Below are 17,515 nucleotides of genomic sequence, written 5' to 3'. Positions count from 1 at the left end.
AACAAATGTATTGTAATGGCCAGCTAAGCTCCGTGTTGAGCACTTGGCCCAGGCTCTCCTCGGCACCCTGCCAGTAACCTACACACATATCACCCTGCGATTTGGAGCCCGTACAAGAGTGCTGCGGTTTTTCACTAAAGCCTCTTTCCCTTTGGTACCTAACCACTCATTTTCAACAGCTGGTTTCCTGAGGGCTTTTTCTCACATCAAAGGAGACACAAAATATAATCACTCGCTTAGTGTCCCGGGATCAAGAAGACTGACTTGGTACTTGCTAGCTTCATGTAAAGGAAAAAGACAGTGCAAAGTAACCACTGGTCGTCAAAAGGGACCAGATACTAAAACCGTAAGAACCTGGATGAACTGCTATGAACAGCCATTAGAGGTTCCTCACCTTAAGAAGCAGGGTAATGCCCAAAATTTGGCCCTTGGAGATGTCTTTAGTTGCTTCCTCATGACTTTCACCCTCCACCACTTAACTCCAAGGAGCCCAAGTCATTTAAATGCCTTTTTGGGGGCTATATTTGTACTTACAGGCAACATAAGCATTGTCCCTGGTGGTCCTGGTAAACCATCTGCTCCTGGAAGACCTGGACGGCCAGGTGGTCCCTATAAGAAAGAGAAATAAAAATAAAGTTCTGTAACACCATCTTAGTTATGGTTGTAAAGGCGTGTTGTGACACAAAAGGCTCCCTATCTTGACAGCTCATGTTGAGCACGCTGGCATCCTGACGGTCTGGCAAATTTTGTGGAAGCACATCTGTAAGCGCACATGGTTTTTCTTAGTAATTCCCTCTCCTTACATCCTGGCCCCTATATTTTCAGTGTCTGCCATAAGCAATATTTGAGTGAACAATAAAACCCTCTGCGTTGTTCCAAGTCAATGGAATCAATGTTTAGTAGAGTCTCTTAAAATCTATTAAAAAGGTATATGAAACTTCATAACTCAGGTCAGCGAAATAGAAATGTGGAAAGATAAATACATTTCCGTGCATGTTCAGTCATCTGGGTCATTCCATTTTTCTCTCTTCAGTCTTTTTTTTCTTTTTTTTTTTTTTTTGTCCTGTGAGGCTACTTCTGTCTACAACGAAGTGATCCTGTCAGCAGCTGTAAATCAGCCAAACTCCGAGGATCTCAACAGAGCTGTGCTGATTAACATCAGCTGAGTATCTTTAACTTACACTAAAGAAACAAGTACGTAATAAAAGATGTATTGATGAAGCCATAAATAATCGAATATGGCCAATTTCCATAAGACAGCCCACAAATTATTCACACTCACAGTTGTGGACTCGGCAATAAGTTTAAGTTAACCCAACTTTTCACAACCATCCAGCAAGCCTACATACAAACGAGGATGACATCCAACCACTCAGTGAGCATGCAGAATTGCAATTTTCACACCAGCTTAAAGGGCTGAGAGTGGCTTGATCTTGACCCAGGAGCTCTGGTGCTCTCTTCATGGCAAGGCAGACAGAACTGCCTGGCCAGAAGCTCAGGTTTGAGGACTTGGACACTCCCCTGGTCAGTAAATGCCAACAATAAAGTCATCTGTGGAGGACCAAAGCCCTTAGGAGGGCAAGCGATAAACATCCACATTAGTTTGTATTCTCTCCCACTTGTCTGAAGCTCTCAAACCCATCCAGACACCAAACAAAAGGGAAAATAAAATCCTGCCACAATCCCAGACTGCTATGGACACAGAAGAGCCAGCCCTTGTCCTGAGAAGATGTGTGCTCACCACACAATGCAAAGGAAGGGGGGTGAAGCTGGGAGAGGGAGGAGGAAAAGACAAAAGGGTACAAAGTCCCTAAAGCAGAAGATTTAGAAAAGGTAGTTGAAGTGTTTCCCTTGCCCCATTGTCTTGCTTTCAGATCTGGGTGCTCGTTGGGTCTATTTCTACAAAGGGGGCATCTATAAACATCCTTCAGATCTGCCTTGGTTTGGGCTGAAGGTCTCAGGCCATACTGGAACTGACGTTTTCTTCCCCCACATCTTGTCTCAGCCGTGCACCTTCCCATTTCTGCAGGAGCACCGGACTCAGCTTCACCTCACACCTCTTTCCTCCCTCCCTTACCCTCCCTGCCTTCCTTAACCTACCATCTCCTTCCTCGTCTCCCTCTTAAAAAGGAACATAAAGCATTCGAGCCAAAGTTCCGAGCCCTAAATTAGAGCCCAGCCCTGGGGAACGACAGCCACCATCACCCCACCCCGCGGGGCTGTTCCCCTGCCCTGCACCACAATCACAGGGCAGCGCGGTGCCGTGGGCCAGGCGCCCAGCTCCGCACTGCAACCGGCCCGGAATAACAACGCTGCTCCCAGCGCTGCAGCGAGCCAGAGCTGCAGCCCCTGATTTATCATCAAAACCACCCAACGGCTCCCTCAGCGCCGAAGGAAGGCTGCGCGACACGCCAGCCCATCCATTTCTCAAGACAAGCTCATGATGTTACATTCCTGGTGTTTACTTAGTCTGGCCGACACCGGAGTCCCTGGCTCTGCTGGCGAGGTGCAGAGGGCAGCCCCATCTGCCGCACCAGCAGCATGATAAATAATTTAGGCCAGGCTCGTCTTTATATAATAAACTTTCTTCCCTCTCTTCCCTCTCCTTTAGCTCTGGTCCCCCGTATGACGGATCAGGAATGAGCTTGTTTATCTCTTGTTGTGTACTCTGCCCGACAAATGTTGGCGGGGTGTTTTTCTACAAAAACGCCTCGTTATGTTTCAGGTTGGGTGCGTGAGGTCTTTTCCTTGCGGGGTGGAGCAGTGGGGGGCAGTGACACGGAGGAAAAATCCAAACCACAAAGCACTTTGTAAATTTAAATTGAGGCTGGGTTGCAGAAACCTCTGAATGCCTTTAAGAAATGCAGCACGTCAGACCCTCCGTTGGTGTAAATCTGTGTCACTCTCATTATGTAAACAGAGATCTGCTGATATACAGCAACCAGGGATGGGAACTTCAACTTCCATTTGGTGCAGTGCTCCAAGATGCCACGCTGAGCACAAACACTAATGCAATATTTCAAGGGAACGCTTAACCTCACATCTGTGTTAGTTCTCATGATCATCACATAGCAGACAGTGATGGACAGACACACGGTGGGTGTTGAGAACAGTGCCCAGCAGCAGGCACACAGACCCACCCACCAGCCTGCAGTTTTGAGCTTCAAGTCAAGGATTATTTTTCTACCCTGGCCATAGAATTTCATGAGAAAAGATCTTTCTCACAGCATTTAGGGTTTTCTGTGTAAGGCACCGCTTGCAGTCTGATGGAAGAAAGGGTACCCTGAAAGCTTCGAGCCTTTCAGAACCGCAGGAAGGATTTTAGGGATCCTATTAAACTCTGGAGATGAAAAACTATTCTCAGTGGAAATAAGGCCATGGAGACATTAGGACTGCATGAGGTTGGGAAATGTAATGATGGCTTTGAGACCAGCTTTTGCTCAGAGCTGGAGGGAAGCTGAGCAGAAGCCCAGCAGCACCAAGGCACCCACATTTATTTCCCAACACACAATAGGGTCAGCGACCAGGGTGAGATTTGTTATACTGCTACAGACCATCTCGTTTAAAATTAAAGATATTAATAAAAATCTCCCCTTTTCTTCATTCCATTCTGGAGTACCCACAAAACAGCTCTCTGGCCTCCTAAGTGCCATATTTCCTTCTTCCCACCACTTGAAAGAAACTCCCCATCAGCCCTCTGCTACCTCCCACAAACAGGCTGCTCTGCAGCTTTGCTGGTGATGTGAGCTCCTCTGTGCTTTGTAAAGTAACTGGGATAAATGAACAAACTGACATGATGAATAAAACAGAGCTAAATGAGTGTTGGCCAATATTAACATAGCTGAATATTGTTGGTATATTAATTCAGTGCACCTGCCTGATTGCAAATAAGTCCTTATCAGATGCTGGCATAAGAAATGTTCCTCACTGTACACATATAAATGCCATGTAAATTCATGAGCTATGCGCAGGGTTAATAATAAACAAATTAAAGAGGAGCTGCTCTAATTGAAAAGAGTGTTTTAATACAGTTTCAGTTCCTGGCTCTGCAAGTTCATCACTTCTCCATGCACAATATGTTGGATTACATTCTGTTCTGGACACTCTGTAAAAGCAGGATGTGCTGTCTGGGCTAGAATGCAAATGAAGCCTTTAATTTCAGGGTGTGTAATGACAACATCAGGGACAGTGTGTCTGCTGCTGGTTGGCTTTGCACGGCCATTCAGGAGGAGCCCGGCCAGCAAACATCTGCGTGGACAAGCAGCAGAAGCGCTACCTCCCTCCTCATCAGGGTCAGCACCCATCCTGGCACACAAATAATTGTTAAAAGCAGGGAAGAGCATCAAGGGGAGTAGAAGAGCAAGCTGGACAACATGTAGGACCCATGGAGGCTGAACTTGAGGGCAAATGAAGACTACCAAGGGCTGTGTTGACTAATCCTAGGCTGCTGCAAGATTTGTGCTGCACAAACATTGCTGGGACCTTGCCCGGATGAACTGTGGATGGTCCCCTACAAACTCCAACACTGAAGGATGCAAAGCCTTGCCAGGGCAGTGCAGGAAGACCCAGATCTGTGGTGGCTTGAGGGTTAAGCAAGCCTTGGAGCGGTGGCCCTGGCACCCAGCCGCGGGCTCGTGGCTGCGTATTGACTTTCTGAGCTCGCAGACACCGATCGATGGAGCTCAGGCAGGGCCTCTCGTTCTCAATCATGTCACAACCACAAGAAATGTTATTACTGTTCCATCAAAAAAAAACAACAATAAATACACCAGGAGTGTAAATGAAGCGAGGGTCTTTACAGAAGGGCTCCGGGGGGTTGTGACAGCACGGCAGCCAGCGAGCTCCAGCCAAGGCCCTTGGGACCAGCAAGGCAACCAAGAGCCTTAATTAAAAATATGGGGCCCGAGCCAGGTTGACTGCCACACGACCCCAACACCTAAGCAATCTCCTCAAATACACCTGAAAACCACACCAGACACCTTCCAGTGCAGGCCAGCAATGGTTTTATTTCTCCCAACACTTGCATTTTGCAACACGCACGTCCTCAGGCTGGGAGGTGAGCAAGGAAGGTTTGGAGCCAGCTGGTTGCCTCATCCTCCAGCAGGCAGGAAAGGTGGCAGTGCAGCTGGTCCTGCTGTGCCCCAAGGATGGCAGCCAGGCCACGGGGGACATCCCACAACAACGGGGTGTTGCTTTCAGTGAGCACCAAAATGCAGTTTCCCATCTCTTGCTTTTTTTTTCCTGGTGAATGGGCGGGCTGGAGAACCACCTTGATGGGTGGGAGAGGAAGGGTACAAGGGGAGGACAACAGCTCAGGGGGATGTGAGGCATAAAAGAGACCCAGGAGTGTTGTTCCAGAGTGACCCCAAGCCTTTCCTGCAAGGGATGACAGCTTTTAAAAGCTGAGGGTAGGAGAGACTGGTGAAAACCAGCTCAGCCCCTACTTAATGCAGAAAGCCTGGCTACAGAGGATTTAGGGAAGAACATTTAGCTGTTCTAGCTGGAGTTTTCACATCGTGCTTCATCCCATCCTAGGGTGGAAATGTGCTCAGCCCTTTCCTGAGGGGCTGCCACTGGTGCTGCCTGCCTGCAAGGGTAAGGAGGAATAAAGCCCAGGGGATGCGATGCAGACCTGATAGTTACTGCAGAGGCAGCCATGCAAACCTCCAGCATCGCTTAAGCATTACAAACAAAGCTACACTGAGCTCCTTTGTAGCACAGAAATCTCGTTCTGATTCTCTGCAACGGAACAAATCCTCCCTCGTGTTCATTCTGGGTCTTAGGTTATGCAACTGAAATAGAAAATAAAGTGGAAAAAAGACAAACAGCAATGCTACAACATGAATCCTTAACAGGAGTCGCAGCAATTAGCTGTGCTAAGATGTGCATCAGAACAGCACAACACCCTTGTCGGCATGGACCTTCCCATTTGAGCCTGAGCAGCTTCTCCCATCCTGTACAGACAAAATCCAAGAAACTCAGCCAGCAGAGCAGGAAACCCTGCAGATGCAGAGGGTCTGGGTCTCTCTATCCTATCCCTGATGCAGCCCAGGGACAGATAGGACAATTCCCCACTCAGAAAGCAGCTGCTAAAACAGCTGAGGACGCCGTGGTGTGTCAGACCCTGCTACGTTATCTGCCAGGAAAAGCTGCTGAGGCCCTGGCCATCAGATTGAGGAGTGTTTGCTGATAAGCACTCCCTCCATCGCCGAGGCATTCTGCATTCACCGGGTGACAGCACTGACAGCTGCGGGACGCGGTGCATCCAGGCACATCTCCTGCCATCAGCATCACTGCTGCTCTCCTCCCGCCCCCGCTTTCCCAGAGAAAGGCTGGAAAAATAGACCTCCAGCCAGCCTGCCTTCAAAGAGCCATCTGTAGGCATGCTTTCTGCCCTTTTGGTCACTTAGACTGTGTGCCTCAGGCCACAAAGTGCCCTGTCCTTAGGGCCGCTTTTATTTTTAGGTGGACTTCTAGCGCCCGCTAAAATTGCTCCCAGCAGCAGCCCTCGAGCCTGACGTGGCCCTGGACACTTGCCTTGGTGCAACTGCCTGGCCCCATTACAGCTCGTTTTGTTCAGAGAGGACAAGCCAAGCTTTTCCTGCATGCCTAATGCTTGCACACCTCTTGCTGAGCTGAGGCTTGAGTTCAGCAGCCCCTAAAATAGGGGTGAAAAACACAGTGGGATGGTGGTGCGACACCAGGGGCTGTGCTGGATGCAGCCAAAACCAACCCCTCTGCTGCAGGACCCGCACCACCAGCTGAAATGAGGATTCAGAATCACAATGAGCTCCGTTTTTCTGTGCTCATGGCTGTTTTGTGTGCTGGCTCACCCTGTTCTCCCAGTGCCCAGCTCCCATGCCCTAATGACTAATAACATGCCAAAGGGTGCAGGCAGAGAGGAGAGGGTTTGTCAGCTTTAGTCTTGGTTTTAGCCTGGAGAAAAGTGCTTAGTGCTGCTCACTACCGTGGTTAGTCCCCAGCCACTTGTCCCTGGGTGCAAAGGTCTGCCCTTTACCCTGGCACAAGCATCTTTTAGGGCTGACATCCTCTTCACCCAGCTCTGAGGTGTTAAGACCAAGGACTCAGAGAGGGAACACCATCAAACGCCTCGTGCAACCAGCAGAATTTAGGGTTCCAATAAGGCACCACAGTCCCGCTTTGAAGACAAAAAATGACAAAAGGCTTCTAAGAGGAGAAAAACAGGGGTACTCACTCTCTCCCCAGGGTCTCCCATTTGGCCCACGGGTCCAGTTGGTCCTGGAGGTCCTGGAAGACCCTAGGAGAGAAAAAAATAATAAAAATAAGCCACTGAATGAAAATGTGCATTATTTGTAACGTTCATAGAAAGCACAGGAAAAGAATTAGAGCTTTCTGTTTATTTTTGCTCCAGAAAACAGACTCCAAAGCGCTCCGTACACATGCATGGCACATGGAAGCAACACATCCCAGGCACAGATGGGCGCTGAGCCCTCTGCTCAGCTCCCTGCAATGCACACATCCAGCACCACGCACCCTCCAGTGAGGTGTAAACAAAGTGCCACTTACTGCCGGGCCTTCGGGACCTGGGGGGCCCTCCACAAGCATTCCCTAAATAAGAAGGAGGAAAAAAAAACAGTGATTAGCAGAGCACATCCTCCAAGTCACGTCAACATCAGGGCTGGGAGCCCAGAGCTTTGTCTGTCCTTAAGTATTTCACGCCTTGCTGCTGGGTCTGGGCATCCCAGAAGCTGAGCAGTTCCCATTCTCCCCCAGTGACACCCCCTGCGCATTGAAAAGCCAAATGCCATTTTTCTGGACCGTGCAGGGTTTGGCAGAACAGCCCTTTCCCCCAGCACCAAGCCTCACCACAGCACAGGGGCATCTTCCATAAAAAAAACCTTTTCCCTGAGCTCAAGGACAGGCAAACCCAGGGCGCACACAAACCTCGGCTGTGCTGCAGGGGGAGAAGGGCTCGTTGTCAGGAAGAAGCTGTCTCTGAGCCCAAGCAGCTTTAAAAAAAAGTTAATAATCAAACTGCAAGGTGCTTTTTTCTTTTTTTTTTTTTTTTGAAATTACTTTTCTAGCAGGCTGCACACCGTGATTTACTCTGTGTACCTAGGAAATCACTGTGTGGGCAAAATGGTAGAATAATGTTATTTCATTCCTTTTAATCTAAATATTTTGTCATAACTTTAAATCAGATCTATCATGCACTCAGTAGAATTGAGAGGTGGGTTTTTTTTCATTTTCCCCTCATTGGTATGTAAGAGGCAGGGAAAAAACCTCCCAATAAGCCAGGCAAACGTTTTCCAGCAGGCATCAGGATGCCGTGCTGGGCAGAGCCCCACAGCCAGCGCTGCCTTTTTATCTCGGGACCAGTGACCACGCACCCAGTGGGCACCTCACTCGAGCCAAAGCGCTTTCAGCCCTTGCCAGCTCCTCTGTGGAACTGGGGAAATCGCTCCCAGGGGATGCAAGCAGCCTAGGAAAGCCTGCAGATCCCCACGGGCTTGCCTGGAAGAAGCCTGGGGGAAGCAAGCGCTTGGTCTTGGGCAACCCTTGGCTGGGCTCTGGTGCTAAAAGCATCGGCTGAGCCCACGGCAGCCACGGGAGCAGACAGGGCTGAGCTGAACGGGTCTGAAATGGGGAGAAGAAAACCCAGGCCTGCCCCCAAAGCCACAGTGCCTAACCCCAGAGGAGCAAAAATTAGACCAAACATGCTGGCAGGAGCCAGCCTTGCTTCCATTAGTGCTGTTTCGGCACCATTAATGCAGGGCCAGCGTTATTTTCTGTCCCTCCCCACACCCGTACTCTCCATTACCACGTCATTTAAATCCGCTTTCCGCAGATTTGGGTGCATTTGGGAGATGTCCTACTAGCACCTGTGTTGTTCTTTGCGGGTAAAGAGAACAGCTCCTGGCCTTTGCTCCATCCCCATTCTGAGAGCAGTGTCACTGACCGCCACGGAGCCACAGCTCTCTTTTGGGTGTAAATTAGGGGGAAACCTTACACAGCACTGCCCCAACCCTCACTAAGTGAGCTATTTGCTGTTGTGGGCTAGCAAGATGTGGCAAGCTAAGCCGATAAAGAAGGCTCTCCCCGCAGGAATGACATCTGCTAAGCACCAGCTCCTTTTCAGTCCCCAACGAGGACGTTGCTCAGAAAACCCCAAAGCTCCCAGCAAGCCCACAGGGGCACCCTCAGACCCATCCCTGGTGACACCGAGACCAACGATGGCACATTTTGGTGTGGCAGGCTCCAAAACACAAACCGATGCCAACCCTTCCCTTCACCAGGCTAGTAAATATCTCCAGCCTGGTGCTGAGAGCCACAGCCCACCTCTGTCCCCCCCCCCAGGGCTTTTTTTTGGAGCTGCTGGGTGCCAGCATCATCACGGCCTGATCACACACAGCACCAGGGCTTTCCATGGCTGGCTGCAGGATGCTCCCCGGCACGGCGGGGTCTGGGCTAAGGAACCAATTCACAACGCAAACATCCTTGGCATCTCCCCGTATTTATCTGTCGGTTTACGTTGAGCCCTAGCTTTAGGGACATCTGGAGAGTCTCCTCGGCAAGGGATCTCAGCTGTTTACACAACGGGCTCAGCAACACGAGGGGCAGAAACACGAGGAGGCTCTGGGAGCAGCCAGGCAGGGCAGGACACCCCATAGCTGGGACACGAGGGGGGTCCCAACATCCCCGTGCCCCTAAGCAGGACCATCCTCACCCCACTCCTGTGCTGCCCTGCTGCCTCCAGCGAGCGTCAGCACCGAGCAAGGATTGAGGGCCGGGCGGCGTGAATGAAAAGCTGAGAAAATTCAGCAGAACCCGCCTTCCCTGCTTGGTTTTTATTTCCCCTGTTCTGCTGCAGCCCCGATCAAAACGGAGATAAAGAGCACGGCGAATGTGAATTTCTCTCTCCGCCGCGGAGGAACCGAGCAGAGAGGAGCGAGGCAGCATTTGGTCTTGTTTACTTTCTGGCAAAAAGCTATACGTGGCTCCAGTGTTTTGAAATAGCAAAGGCGGCCAAATTCTTTCTGGATGATTAAACTTAACTATTTTGCTCGCTCTGTAACGTTTCGGATTGGTGCTGGCCGAGGGCAGGCTGCTGGGGCTGCCTTTCCCCGCGTCTTTCTGCTCGCCCCCCACCCTCCCCGCGCTGCGGTTCAGCGCATCGCTCGCTCCCTGCCCTTTGTTTGCAGCCCGAGAGCGGGACCCAGAAGGGAAACGGAGGAAGGAAGGCTCAGAGATGCTTTTATCAAGCATGCGGGGAGGCTTGCAGAGCCCTGCTGCTGCCCCCCTGGCTCCTCCATGGCCCCACCGGCACCGGCAAGGTCTCCTCGAGAGGGAAAGGGAGGAAAAATGCAAAGGAAAATGAGGGGCTGGGGGCGATGGGAAGTGCTGCTGCCACACTGGGCACTGCACGGGCCCTCTGCCAAGGGAAATTAGGTTAATTGAGCTGCTGGTGTGCAGCGAGCCTGTGCTTGGCCCTTCAGGGACGCTGCTGATGGGGTGACTGCAGGGATGCAAAGCCCCTGGTTGCTGTCCAGGGGCACCGTGGTGCCCAGCGAGGGGCAGACACACATTAACTGCCCAAACTGAGCCAAAAGTGGCTGTCCCAGCACGAGCAGGGCTGGGGACTGCAGAGCCTCCAGCCCTGTGCACACCTACAGAGGGATGCTCACTTGGAAACCCACATTTTCTGCAGACTGCAAAGGGCACAGGCAGTTTTTATTGTTCTTCAGAAAGAAAAAAACACCTCGGGAGTGGGCCAGGGCAGAATTGTAACGAAGGAAAGTGTTGAGTTTCCCTCCTGGGACAGCACAGGGCTCCTCTGGAAGTGCAAGCCTCTCTGCTCAGCTCCCACCCCGTGTGCAGTGGGAACCCTTTTATTTCCACAGAGCCGACCCCATTAGCTGCACCATTAAAGGTGGCCCTGAGCTGTAGGTTCAGGTCAGGATGGGACCTGGCCACCAGCTGCAGAGGTCCTCAAAATCCCACAGAGCTGGGGACGGCCTCTGCCAGGCACTTCCATTTTACACGGCCTGGGTTGTTACGGCGAATGAGAGATGTCATGGGAAATTTTGCACTTCCTTCCTAATTTAGGCTGCTTTGTGAAATTAAAAAAAAAAAAAAAAAGAAAAGAAAAAAGATTACAGGATTTTATATTAAAATGAACCAAGTAATTATTTCATGGGAAGATTTCCTCCGAGCTACACAGCAGAATACAGAGCACCAAATCACACAGAGCACACCCCTTATGCCTTTTTCCTTGGGAGATAAAAAGAAAAAAGAACAGAGATCGTCCTTACCGGCTCAATAATCGCAGGCTCCCCCTTCTGTCCTTTCTCACCCCGCGGACCCCCAATCTGCAGCACGGGACAGAAGAAGAAGGGTAAAGAGTTGATGAGAACATCGCTCACACCACCAACATGGCCCCACGCAGGACCTGGGGATGTTTCTGCCACCAGAGGACTGCAGGATTTTGTAGGGCAGAAATGGGGCACCTCCACCTAACCAGGACATGGAGCCATCTCCCGTGCAGCAAGCACGTCCATCAAGGTGGATGAACCCAAATGGGATAGGACCACTGCCTTTTGCAGTGCTCATCTCTGTGATATCACTGTGGGAACATTCAATAACATTAAATAAAAATGTTTTGAACTACATTTACATCCAATGGAAGAAGCACTCACCCCTTCGTAGATGGTGTCCTGGTTCGCAGGCATCCCCGGCCCAATGTCAGGAGACACGGTTCTGTCGTAGTAGTTGTAGTAATTCCCATCGTATTCTTTTATTGTTTCCTCGGTGAAATCTTTATCCAGGTCGTCTCCTTCTTGAGGGTTCTGAAAGCAAGAGGAGGAACACGTCAGGATGCAAACTTCTATAGGATGCACATGCTGAAAACCTCAGGGTAGACAGTAGGTTTGGGGAAGTGAAGCAGCTTTATAATAATAGTTGCAAATAAAAAGCAGGAAAGTTGAAATCTGGAGTTTTAAGGTCTCCAGTGATCTGCAAGACTCTTACTCTGATGGCAGGATGTTCACATCGATGTGTACCCTGGCCTTCCCTGGGATTTCTCCATCAATCCCAGACATAACCCTGGGTGTAACAGCCTGGGCAGCAAAGCAGCACGGAGCAAGAGCTCCTGCCAGGACAACCCCACAAGCTCCAGAGGATTGAAGAAACATGGAAGCGAAGTTTCCAACTCCAGGCCCTGCTCATCTCTCTCAGCCTGAATGTTGGAGTTGCTGGATTATTAAGCACACACAAAAAAAAAAAAATCACATCCAGTCTCATTCTAAAAAGTCATGTCAAAAACGCAACGTGTCATTATGAGAATCTAATTACAGGAGGAAATGTGGAAAAATCCAAGCTTGCTTATACAAAAACCTCCTGTTTGTTTTGTCTGGGATCCAAGACAGTTGTGCTTTTCCAAAGAGCGGTAGCAGAAATTTTTACAAATTTGATTCATTAATCCCTAAATCCTGTCTGAATCTTCACAGCAACAGATACTATGGTCTATAAACAAGGATATTAAATAAATATCAGAATTTCCTTGCTTATGTCCATCTCCTTGCCCTTTCTGTAGCTTTGCAGGCAACTGTCTCTGGCACCCTTCAGTTTGAAGAGCACCATAAAGAAGAACATGTGCTGATAATCATTTTGTTTCTTCCCCATCCAGGTAATAATCAAAATGGTCCAGAAATTTAATTATTTCCAGTGCTTCCCAGAGAAATCATCTCCTCACTGCTATGAATTCAGAACTACTTAAATGCCACCACCGCTTCCAGACCTTGTTTCTGTGCCCAAACTGCTCAGAATCCATAAGCATGAGCATCTGTACCTAAATGTAAGAGGGTTTAAAGAATAAGCCTGGTGCTAAGGCAAACATAAAGAGATTTCGGCTCTTTCGTATCACTTCCTAGCCCTGCCCACTTTATCATTTAATTAGCAGGGAAAAAATCATGACAAATCATCCTGTCTCATATTTTCTTGGATCAGAGCATTGAAAAACTGGGAACAGAGGTAAAATCCAAAAGGACACCACAGAATTTCATAGTTCTGGCCCTGCTAGAAAATAATGCGCTCTCAACACCCTGTCCCTCTCCCCATCTTTTTTCTGTATCATTGCCAACTTCTCAGAGCCATTTGGAAACTGATTTTGCCTGATTCTAACATTAGTGAATTATCCGTTCATGGTATAGAGTAGAAAACTTTAAAAGCAAATTTCTTTGCCAACATTTAACACGAAAACTTCGGTTACGGTTCTCAATCCAAAGTCTGGGCAAGGCCAAAAGTTGGCTGCAGGTTCTTTTATAAAATTTTTGACACATTTCCTAAGCACTAAACACTTTTGAAAATGGTTTTTGATAGCATCACTGATAGACTTGAGTTGCTTCTAGATCAATTTTTTGACATAGCAAAAATTTGCACCTTATGTTTATGGACTTTTTTTTTTTTTTAACAACCTGATAGTGACTCTTGCTTAGAAAACTTGGAAAAATGAGCATTACTTTTCCTTTGTACCATGCAAATGGATCTAGTGCTATCACACCTCTTATCCTGTTAAAAATCTTTTATCTGGGTTTGCACTTTGAAACCTCAAAACCTGTTTATCTTTCTATAAAGCTCTTAGAGATAATACAGCAAGTTTTTTTTCAAATTGCATTTCCTGACATTAACATCAAAAAAGTCTGTTTTGATACTCTGATATCCCCAAATCAATTTGCATGGAAAGAGGTAATATTCTGAATAACTGCAGAGCAGAAGGAAAGTTCTCTGTGCTGAGATTTCGCAGATTTTTTTGGGAAAAAATAAAAATAATCTCCCTTAACAATCAGAACACAGCCCAAAAAAAGAAAACAAGAGGTCAAAAAATCACTGTGCACAATACTGCGATTCTTTGCTGATAACAGCTTCTTGTAAATCACCTTTTAGCCTTCCCTTTTAAGAAGGTGATGCAGATAGGAAGCCTTTGGTATATGCATCTAGACAAGCAAAGTAAACTGCTTGATGAATTGCGGGCAATGAACAAAATATATCTGTCCCCTGCTCCTTTTGTTCACAGGAGTATTGCCTACTCAATCTCAGAACTGCTCACTGGCATTTATCACGGCGTTATTAGCCATAATGAAGCTCAAGCCCAGGAGAGTTAATAGACTGCACCTGCCTCCAAAACCTCACACATCACCCCCTGAAAGGTCCACTCGTGTAAGACAGAGTCGCCTTGTAAATTCAGATGGAGGAACTGCTCTCTTCCCAAATCTCTTGCAGGTGAACTCCGGTGCCAGACATCCCCCCTTCCACACTGCTCGTGGGCAGCTTGCTTGGCTACTGGGTTAAAGGGTTCTGTTTCTGTTCCCTCGAGAGTTCACAGCTGCAGGTAGGGCCCTGACCTTCCCCTTCAAGGTGTGAACCTGAAACCCACATCCTCTGCTGGGATCCCTGCACCTCAGGCTGCCACTTTTGGGGAGCCTGCGCCATCTCACGCTGCATTAGCCTTTGCCTTGGTGCATGGAAATCTCCCTCAGCTGGGGAAGTTGCGTCCCTTTCTCTGCTCATCACTGAGCGATTCGGTGGAGCAACTGGGTGAACTGGAGCAGGCTCCCACCCTGGAGTACTCCTGGAGCCTTCCCCTTTCACACGCCACCTCTTCTGGAGTTTCTGGGGACAAGATATGGGGACAAGGCATCTTGCACGCCCTCACCTGCAAGCTGCTGTGCTGAGAGCAGGCTCAGTTTTCACAAAAGAAAGCTTTGCAGTGGGTTTCCCTGACCTATCCTCCTCTTTTATTTCCTTTTCCTAAAGGAAAAAGTGCTAACGTGGCCCTTGAGCCTCTTATTTCCTCTCTCAATTTTTTTTAAGGTCACCCTATCCAATCTTCAATTCTTCTTTATTAGAAAGTTCAATGTTAGCCAGAGATTTCTGGCTGTTTGTCAGGAAACTAAAACAATGTTTCCCATCCTTTGGTTCCCTCAGGTTGGTGCTCACTTCCCTCAGACGTGCTGGAGGCTTTTTCTGTTTCTGCGTATCGCTTTGGGCCGCCCAGCTGCCTCCTCCGTGGCAGCTCCATCCCCAGCTGCTGGGCTCGATCCCATCGCCCCACCGGCCCTCACCTCCTGCCGTGCTCCAGCTGCTTGGCTCTTACAGACATTTTCCCCCCAATGCCTCTGAATTCAAGTTTTTGGGTCCAGCTCCAGTTGTTTTGGCCTCTTTTGCCACCTTTCAGCATCTCACAGGAAGCCTTGAGTGCTGCAGTCCCATTCCTCTCCACTCAAGGAGGAATCACAAAACTCTGCCAGGTCCTAACAAATCCACCCCAAAACATTATCCCACTATTAGCTCCCCTTGCTGATGCTCCTGGATCATCTAAGGATGAGACCAATGTTGGACTACCCAAACTCCTACATAAAAACAAAAACTGGGCAAGACTTCAGGGTACAACAGTCTCAAGCATGACATATTTCAGTTGAAGCATATTAAATAACTAAACATGCAGTTACTCCAGAGAATATCAGCTCTAGGATCCAGACTGATCCCATTTTTAGTAGATCTGTATTCAAAATAGAGGTCAATCTATGGACAACTGTAAGAGTTTAAAATCCAGAGCAGATTCTTCCAGGATAATTGTCCCCAATCAAATCCTAAATATCTGTTTTCCACACCCTGGAATATCTCAAGTAAGAGTATCTCTTTTAAAATGTCCTCTTCCAAGAGGCCAAGCCACCTACAGATTTACCATATGGATTATCACATCTCCTTTGCTTAGGGCTATGAAATATCAGAAGTAATAAAAAACAAAGCGAAGGGAAAGAGCATTCATTAAACTTACATCGGTCTCGTTGTAGGTGACGACGGTGCTTGTGGGGAGCTCAGCTTCCACGGCGTTCTCGGTGAGTCCACCCTGGGGGTCTACTTCTTCGTTGTAGTTGACGTCTTCATAGGGGAGAGGCGTGAAGTACTCCTCGTTGATGGTCTCGTAGTTGTACTCGTCCACGAGGGGGTCATCCACCGCAGCGTCCCCTTTCGTCCGCCCCGTGGGGTTCCCTGTGTCAGGTGATGGTGTGGGGGCAGGATAGTCCTGTGGGAGAAACACAGCTAAAATGCCAGAACCAGAGAAATAGAAGGGGTGTTCTGCACCATCCTCCACCCCCCAGCTCATCTCTTGATACCGGTGCTGTTTTTACCAACCACCCCATTGCCAGGACCCCGCGTCGGTACCTGCTTGGTCTCAGGTCGCTCTCCAGCAGCCACTTCGGGGGGTGCAGGTTTGGTGGTGGGTGCCTCAGGCTTTACAGCTTCATCGACGTCTTCGTAGTAGGGGTACTCGTAGTAGTAGGTGTCACCTTCTCCCTCCCCATCGGTGTACTGCAAAGAGAAACCACGAAGCAGGAAATAAGCTGGTGGCACCCAGCGCACTCCTGGCAGCCCTTTCTAGGTTTTATTTCACATCAGCAGGCCATGCCATGGTGCAGACCAGTGCAGCGTCATTTTCCCCTTCCTATTGTTCATCAACTTCTACAACACCTTCACCAAGAGCCTGCCTTTGGGCTGATTGCTTTGATAATTGCTGTCATTTCAGCTTCCCAACAATCTCTCAGCTGTGGGGCATCTTCCACCTTAGCAGAGAGAATCGAAGCCACCTTGATAGCATAATCATAGTCACCCATGATAGCATAATCAAACAAAAAAGTGATTTTTTATTATATGTCCAATTGCTGAGCTCACTCGGGTCACATCCCAGACACACAGAAGAAGATGAATGCACACTTTGAGAAGCAGGGCAGCAATTTTCACTCCTCTGATTGCACTAACGGTGTGCGTGTGATTTCCTATCTGCCGTGACCCGCAGGCGGAAGGGCTTCAAAACCAAGATATTTTCAGGGTTTTCCACAAGGCGTCAGTCATTCTTCAAAATGAAATACAAACCAAACGTTTGGTTACAGCCAGGCATGGCAAATCTCTTTGCCAGTCCATCGCTCTTGCTGGCAGCAGACGCCGGCACATGGAGGAGTTATTCTTACACAGGGCCTTACGACAAGCCAGCTCTTGCTGCATCGCTGGCTCCAAAAGCAGAGCTTTATTTTTTTCCTACTACCATATATTTTGACCATAGAGTCTATTTTGTTTTGCTTTTTTGTTTCTCCAGCAGCACTGGTGGCACAGTTACAGCACGTCGCTGCCGTGCTCTGCCGCACGCTGCTGCAAGCCCTGCGCTGCTCCCCAGAGCAGATTTTTAACCTAAACCCAAGCTGGAGCAGGACGATGGCATCGCAGCTCAGTGGGGATGTGGCAGGAGCCTGCAGCTCCGAGACCAGCTGAAAGAGAGCATGCAAACGAGCACCTACAGATCAGGCAGAAGCAGCAGCCAAGGAACTGAGAAGCAGCTGAGGGTGCCAGACACTTTAATTGCTGTGAGCTGGGCTCAAGACCTCTCCTAAATGTGTAAAATTCAGGTGATGGTCGTCTGGAAATCAGCCACATCCAGGCATTTCCAACTGAGCAGCAGAAATAAAGAGGCATGCTATCA

At 48.9% G+C, this 17,515-nt stretch overlaps 1 protein-coding gene across 2 annotated transcripts in view; it reads right to left on the bottom strand.

The window, feature by feature from the left end:
- The window catches only part of COL5A1 (collagen type V alpha 1 chain), a 148,453-nt gene that overhangs the window by 63,816 nt on the left and 67,122 nt on the right, over nucleotides 1–17,515 (bottom strand). For both annotated transcript variants that reach the window (XM_032200398.1, XM_032200399.1), the window contains exons 6-12: nucleotides 16,207–16,353; nucleotides 15,818–16,066; nucleotides 11,679–11,828; nucleotides 11,295–11,351; nucleotides 7,549–7,590; nucleotides 7,217–7,279; nucleotides 535–609 (exon numbers count right to left, since the gene is read on the bottom strand). In XM_032200398.1, the coding sequence (XP_032056289.1) occupies nucleotides 535–609; nucleotides 7,217–7,279; nucleotides 7,549–7,590; nucleotides 11,295–11,351; nucleotides 11,679–11,828; nucleotides 15,818–16,066; nucleotides 16,207–16,353 (783 nt within the window). The remainder of the gene's footprint in view (nucleotides 1–534; nucleotides 610–7,216; nucleotides 7,280–7,548; nucleotides 7,591–11,294; nucleotides 11,352–11,678; nucleotides 11,829–15,817; nucleotides 16,067–16,206; nucleotides 16,354–17,515) is intronic.

This window comes from Aythya fuligula, chromosome 19 (assembly GCF_009819795.1).
Source record: "Aythya fuligula isolate bAytFul2 chromosome 19, bAytFul2.pri, whole genome shotgun sequence".
Taxonomy (NCBI): domain Eukaryota; kingdom Metazoa; phylum Chordata; class Aves; order Anseriformes; family Anatidae; genus Aythya; species Aythya fuligula.
The sequence above is the reverse complement of the archived record's forward strand: the minus strand, read 5'-3'. Positions and strand labels throughout refer to the sequence as shown.